A 7,311-nucleotide genomic window follows, 5' to 3' on the forward strand; every position below is an offset into this window, starting at 1 on the left:
AGCTCCTCCTTCAGGATCACTCCTACCCCATTTCTCTTCCTGTCCACACCATAATAAAACAGTTTGTATCCCCCTCCAATGCTACGTGCTTTGCTACCCTTCCACCTGGTCTCCTGCATACACAGTATATCTACCTTCCTTCTCTCCATCATGTCCACCAGCTCTCTACCTTTCCCTGTCATTGTGCCAACATTAAGAGTCCCTATTCTCAGACCTATACTCCTGCCTTTCCTCTTCTCTCTCTGTCTATGAATCCTTCTACCTCCTCTCCTTCTTTGACCAACAGTAGTCCAATTTCCACCAGCACCCTGTAGGTCAACAGCACTGGTGGCGGTCGTTGTTAACCTGGGCCTCGACCGATCCAGTATGGAATTTGCACTGATGATTCACATGTTTAAATTTGGCATGTTTTTATGCCGGATGTCCTTCCTGACACAAACAGCAGCCAAGGAATCTGAGCATGAAGCAAAAAATTCTAATTATGGTCAGGGTGTGTGTGTTTGTGAGTGACACAAAAGCAAAAGGAGGTCTGGAAACTGAAGTCAGAAATATTTTTTTTAAGTCTAAAGTGGCAACTGCATGTCCATTTACTATTTCCTCAGAAAAAGTACATATTATTACTATCTATTAATATCATTACTATGAGAGGGCACCCACCCTGTAGACTTGCCTTCACTCCTACACCCACACAGAATTTGTACTGGTGATAACAGAGTTACTGACTCACTGTGGGGCTCTAAAGATTTATGATGGCATGGCCTGACACTCCCCTCATTTAACTCATATACTTAGCTTCCATACAAATGCTCTTCTAGTCTTTGGTACATTTAATTGTAGATTATTGACTCAGTGTTTAATTATTAAATCATCACATAATTAATGCTTTACATGTGTGTAAACAAAGAAAAGTCCACCGAGACCCGTGGCTGTAATTTAATTATCATAATACCTTGAATGCATCTCGAGCTCAATGTTTCGAGCTCAATGCTTCATATTTCATATGGTCCTGTCAAAGAGAACACTGCAATTAAGCAGCTGCAATAGACTCTCGGCTGATAAAACAGCATACCGTGTTGATCTTGCAGCACATTCAGGAAGAGTGTTTTATTGCTGCCTGGGATGGTACACACTGGTTTCAGAGTACAGATGATCTTAGACTTTATCAGGCCAGGACCTGTATCAAGCACATTTCTGTTGACAGTCCTCCATAATGTTTTTAGTCTGGATGTTCTGAGCAGTTGTTCAGAACTCAGCGTCTCTTCTTTTACTTCAGTTAATTTATCCACATAAGAGCACTGATACCGACTGAATGACCTCAAGCTTGAAATGAGTGTTCTTCCAAGAGACCTGTGGAGCAGTTTATTTGGACAAAGAACATTTTTGTTCTTCTGAAGTGGTGTTAAACCCAGAGTCTGTAGAGTCAGAGTATACAGTAGACATCTTTTTACATTTTTGTCTACTGTATACTGGGTCACAACTGTTCCCTAAACAAACATGTTGATGACATGTTAGGCTGCGCAAATCCCATGAAAAATCCTAAAGACGCATAAATACAGGTCTAACATTTTCTGAAAAGCCTCCAATTTTCCAAAGCAGCTGCTCACTGAGGCTTTTAACAGACAAGAAACAAGAGAAAGTACTGCATCTGTTGGAAGTGTCACCATTTCTGCTAAACCTTCTTCAAAGACAAAGTGTACTAATGCGATATCTCTCTCTCTTTCCAGTACAGTGCCATTTGAAGAAAGAGTATTCACTGTGTTGAAGTGGCTGCAGCTGACTGATAAAGAAAGGTTGGTTCACTTGAGGAAAAACTCTGTGTTGGCACAGAATGTCCCTGTAATTTATATCTAGCTTTTATTGAGCAAATTATTCACATGCATATTTTGTGTACTGTTAATATGTAGGCTACAGTATATCAAAGAATTTCTGTGGTCATTTGGTTTGATTTTATGACCAGTTGCTGTTTTAATAGCCTTTTTCCTCCAGGCCGGATTTCTACACTTTGTATCTGGAGGAGCCTGATAAATCTGGACACAGTTTCGGTCCTGTCAGCGGGGGAGTAAGCTAGCACATAAATAAAGATTAAATGAAGATCTCACACATCATGTCTTATCTGTCCTCTGCTCTGCTTTTCTTTTTTCCCTCTTTCATCTCATTTGAAGCTTCTCTGAATTCTCTGGAACAACTTGAGGAAAAACCTGGATTTTACTTCTTTGTTAGGTCACAATGTGCTTTTTGCTTCCCCTGACCTTCACTCTCAGTATCAAATCTTATTGTAATTGCAGATACAGATCCACTAATCTCTAGTTAATGCCGCCCATTAGAAATGGTTGTAGCATTAAAAAGTCTGAAGTCCATTAATACCATAGGGTGTGGATAAAAGCCCCCATAAAAACTGAACATTGTGAGCAGACGACTTGCAGGTGCAGCCTAGTTGAGTTTATTGCATCCTGCACTAACTAGTGTAGATCACATACTGCACTGGGCAGCTCCATCAGGGTGATAAAGTTTCATGACAGGAGTCAATGATGAGCTCTTCTCTACACTTCCACAATCTCCCTGACATCTATTTTGGCAAATAGCCTGAAGAGGTTCTGTCAGGGTCTCAGATGAAACTGTACGGCTCCGCAGGACCTTGTCCATCCGGTTCTGGAGTAACACACCAGGCCAATCATCTCTGTATCTCCTGGCAGTTGTTTCCAGCTGTTGAAACATCTGCTTCTTGTTTCCTGCTCCAAAAGAGCACACAGAGTTTATTGTTGCTGATCCGTATGTGCTATATAGTGAATGAAACGTGGTTTGTTTCTGGGGGTCAAGATGAAAAAGAAAACCTTCTGACACCTCATGGCTGTCCTCTTTTAGGCTCGCGTTCACATTTAGAAGCTGTGTAGTAAATGCTTCATTTCACCATATTTTTATATCAAGTAATACAAAAGTTTCATTGCATCTCATCTGCCCAGGCTCAGACTGCAGAGATGCTGTTTAAGATAAGATCGTTTAAGAAACTTTGTGATTGATTATTGCATGTTTGAGAAGAGAATAATTTAGTTTTTATGCAAAGTTAAATGAGAGCTTTCAGTGAAAAGGCCCCAGCCACTGAATGGTTGTGTTGGTTTTCTCCAGGTGATTGAAGCGCTCCAGGGCGTGGATAAAATCATCGGTCAGCTCATGAATGGCCTCAAGCAGATCAACCTGCATCGCTGCCTCAACATCATCATTGTGGCCGATCATGGTAACACACAACATACACTAACACGGCTTTGGGAATAAGCATCTCCTCTGTGAGCTGCGTTATTTAAAATAATGAATCAGATCACTTTGCCAGTGTTTTGTGTGGGTAAGGCAAGGAATGCACTGATACAATATGTACTGGGACAAGCACTATCTGTGAAGCAGGATCAGCCACAGTGGGAAGATTTTTCTTTTTAAGCATCATAAGTGTTTATTTGGCAGCTGATCCTTAGCTGTTTGTTTTCCTATGAACACGTTTTCATAACAGCACAAAACCCCTCGAGGCCAATTTGTGACATTGGGCTGTATCGATAAAAACTGTCATGACTTGACCTGATACTAGTTAATAGTTACTGATAGATCAACCTGTGAGAAACAAGCTCCAGGTCTCAGCTCAGTGAGTTTCATAGTGCAGTGAAACACCAGGCTCCTGTGGAGAAATCACTCAGCTAACCTGTGCTGTAATGAAAACCAATGAGCATGTTCTTTTTAGTTCCTCAGAAGAAAGAGAGCATCAGCAGTGCTGTGCGACATAATATGAGAGAGATGCTTTTGCAGGTATGGAAGACATAAGCTGCGACAGGAAAGAGGTGCTGCAGGAGCTGGTGGGTGACGTCAGCAGCTACTTTGTGACTGAGGGACCGTTCGGACGCATCAGAGGCAAAAGCAAAGACACAGTCTGTAAGTAAAGACACAGTATCAACTTAATGTACCTACCTAAGAACCCAGGTGATAGGTCTGACCCAAGAAACCCTGATTTTATAAGCTGGCTTGTTGGTGGGCTTCATACTCTCACTGTCCTTAACATTTTAACAACCTGTCAAGAATCATGTGGAGTCTCACAAGTAAAAACATGACAAATCCACCTGATTATAAAGGTTTCCTCCTAACAACAGTGCTACTGCTGCTGGTTTTCTGTTCATCCAGTGGCACAAGGTGCAGCTCTATTTGGATTAGTTTTCAACAGAACAAAAGAATCTGTATGTTCCTGAATGGAAACTCATCCATCACATTTGTTCAACTCAGTGGTACTAATACAGTGATGACAGTGATGAAGATATATTATTTGTGGTCATTAAATGTGAATGTTGTGCCTTGTCTTTGCTTTGCCTGAGTGAAGATGACTCAGAGTGGTGCCAGAGGGAAACCTGAGTCATCATAGCAACAGCAGATCTAAACTGGTCTTATTGTTTTCTATGACCACCCACAGAGCTTTTCTCCAGTCCAGAACTTTGTCACAAAAATTCAGCAAAAGGCAGATTAGCTGAAAACTCAGATGTATAATGTGTAAGCCAACACTTGGTTTCACATCTCATTTCCGACCCTCTACCCCAAACTACTGGTGTCTGCAGCTCCGCTCAAGTTCTCACACTGTGCAGTGTTAAATCTGACTTGATGTGACCAAACACTTTATGATGCTGTGCTGACACATCAGGATTCAAAACGACCTTTAGATCTTTTTTGCAGAAACCAAAGGTTTGCAAACACACAACCTGCCCAGGACTACACAACAATATTTCATCAGTACAGCTACTAAGGAGCTTGTAAAACCAATAACTGCAATGAAAATATACCAGGAGGCTTTTTCATAGGAGTGAAATTGTATTGAAGATTCTGAATTTCCTTCATCACATAATTTTATAATAACAACTGAGATTCAAAGTGTAATTTGGCATGGTTAGTGTACCTGTTCAAGCTAAAATGTAGTTTGGTTTGTTATAACAAGTCAGATAACTTGTTTCAGCTTTGCTGTCAATCTCACGTTTTCTCCTTTGGACAGGGGACTCAGCTGGACTTGTCGCTAACATGACCGTGAGCATTCAGTGTTCCCACCAACACCTTCATGTTCATTATAAATAGGATAGCCACCATCTGACAGATGAGATCATCTCTGTAAAGCGTCCAGCTGTAACCTACTCATTAATTTTTACATTCAGCATAGGAGCATTTAAATGACGCTGTTGCTTTTGTTTCTTTAGCTGTTCAAACATTACACATTTTACAGAAGCATTACAAGAAACAAACACAACTCACTGTTACAATACTGTATTTTATTACAGTTTATGTGTCAATTGAAACTTAAATCATTGTCTATGTATGCTGTGTTGATTTCAGTGTAAGAAGCCAGACCAAAAGATCAAACCGTACCTGAAGGCCAACCTACCAAAACGCCTCCATTTCACCAACAGCCGACGTATCGAAGATGTCAGTGTCCTGGTCGAACCAAAATGGCTGTTTGAGAGGTATCCATTATGCATCGGTGTTAGTTTGCTTTCTGTGAGTGAATCTCAGCCCCCTGCATCTTTCGTGGGCAGGACTAAGATGTGAGTGAAAATACAGGAGAGAGGAATCAAAGAAACACGTTTATACAGACATGAGACGTCTTTTCCTCTAAGCTTTTATCTGAAGTGTCCAATCACCAACTGATTTCTAATAAAGGGGCGCGTCGGTCTATAAAAGACTTCTGTGGAGGATGCTCTCGTGTATCCTCGCTCATGGCTCCTCCAGCAGCCTCCTCACTCCTCAATCATTCCAGAGTCAGGTGAGGATTTAGGAGAGATGGAATAATGGAATTGGGATGTAACCCATTAGTTTTTAGTTGTTTCTTAAATGCAGCTGTAGCTTGTACTTTTAGACAGTTTTTGAGAGAGGTCACTAGTGGTTCTGAACAAAAGATGGGAAGAACCAACTAAAGGATAGAATCAGAAACCAGTAAGGAACCATATAAAAGGTGGAAAGCTACTGTAACATGACAAGATCTGAGACAGACACGCTGATTTTCAGAAGGCAGTAAACTGCTGTTGTCTACCACTGTGGTGGTTTACAGCACACTCACTGAAACCAGTGACTTTTAAAAAAGGCATTGTGGCCACTGATCTTATTTCCTGTCCCAAAGGAGTTTATTCCCTTCTGCACACTCAGCATTTCAGTGTTTTCAGACAGGTCTGACTGATTCTCATGCTAAACTAAAGAACCCATCTGTGTCCCCACAGATATCTCGGATCTCTCAAATTCTGCTCTGGTGGGAATCATGGCTATGATAATGATGTTGAGAGCATGCATGTGAGTACCAAGGCTTCTTATTCTATTCTGTCCTACTAGTCAACAGTCAACAAAAATCCGTCTGCTCCCTCTAAAGTCTGAGAAAATCGAGCTCTAACATTGCATTTACCTGCATGATTAAGATGTAGATTTATGTCAGTTAGTCTTTAAATTTTAATGCTTTACTTTTTGGCTCTTTTGACTTTTTACCCAAACATATTAGATTGTTTTCTTCCTCTTCTCTTGCAGGCCATGTTTCTGAGTTATGGACCTAAGTTTCAAGACAGAAGAGAAATTGAACCCTTCGCCAATATTGAGCTGTACAACCTCATGTGTGGTACGTTTCTGGATGTTTCTTGATAAATTACCTTTAACAGTAAGCAACCAAATAAACTAGACTGATTTGTTGTGGATTAGCTGGGGGTCCAAACCCTAAACCTGAAGCACAGACAGTATCTGAAACCCGTTAGATTTGCAGAGAGTTGCTTGTGATAGGTTTTTGTTTCCGTTTCTTCATTATTGTGTATGTGTTGCAATAAATGTTTTGCAAATAGAGTTGCAGCTGTAGATCACATCAACCACAAAAGCTTTTTGTGTGCTGTGGAAACGGTCAGCTATGATGTAAATTAAGCACAGCTCATAATTAACAAACATGTCAAGCAGCTGGTGTAGACCACAAAACGTAACAGCTATCACCTCGTGCAGATGTGCTGCAAATTTCACCCAGTGACAACAACGGGACCCACGGCAGCATGAACCATGTCCTGAGGCAGCCCTACTACACCCCAGCACCCCCTGCAGAGCAGAGTGGGCCTGCCCAGTGTAAGCTGGTCAGCCTCGACCCTGAAGACACCCTGGGATGCTCCTGTGCGGCCCTGGTGGGTTTTCTTACTGTGTACTGAGAGGATAGCAAACACACAGTGGGTCTCATTCACAAAGTTTAACTACTTTTCACTTACATCTGTAAAAACATAAAAAGGGCAAATAAGAAAACTCAGCCCCTGATTTTTGATGCCGTCTTCATTGTCAGTCAAGACA

The 7,311-nt window shown here is 41.3% G+C and overlaps 1 protein-coding gene across 2 annotated transcripts in view; it reads left to right on the top strand.

Annotated features, from left to right (window-relative positions):
• LOC109973202 (venom phosphodiesterase 1) overlaps positions 1–7,311 on the top strand; it is a 30,673-nt gene that overhangs the window by 14,212 nt on the left and 9,150 nt on the right. For both annotated transcript variants that reach the window (XM_020622608.1, XM_020622609.1), the window contains exons 10-18: positions 1,725–1,790; positions 1,987–2,059; positions 3,124–3,232; positions 3,790–3,912; positions 5,012–5,043; positions 5,347–5,474; positions 6,225–6,294; positions 6,523–6,610; positions 6,979–7,151. In XM_020622608.1, coding sequence (XP_020478264.1) covers positions 1,725–1,790; positions 1,987–2,059; positions 3,124–3,232; positions 3,790–3,912; positions 5,012–5,043; positions 5,347–5,474; positions 6,225–6,294; positions 6,523–6,610; positions 6,979–7,151 — 862 coding nt within the window. The remainder of the gene's footprint in view (positions 1–1,724; positions 1,791–1,986; positions 2,060–3,123; positions 3,233–3,789; positions 3,913–5,011; positions 5,044–5,346; positions 5,475–6,224; positions 6,295–6,522; positions 6,611–6,978; positions 7,152–7,311) is intronic.

The sequence above is a fragment of the Monopterus albus genome, unplaced genomic scaffold, assembly GCF_001952655.1.
Source record: "Monopterus albus unplaced genomic scaffold, M_albus_1.0 scaffold283.1, whole genome shotgun sequence".
Classification (NCBI taxonomy): Eukaryota; Metazoa; Chordata; class Actinopteri; order Synbranchiformes; family Synbranchidae; genus Monopterus; species Monopterus albus.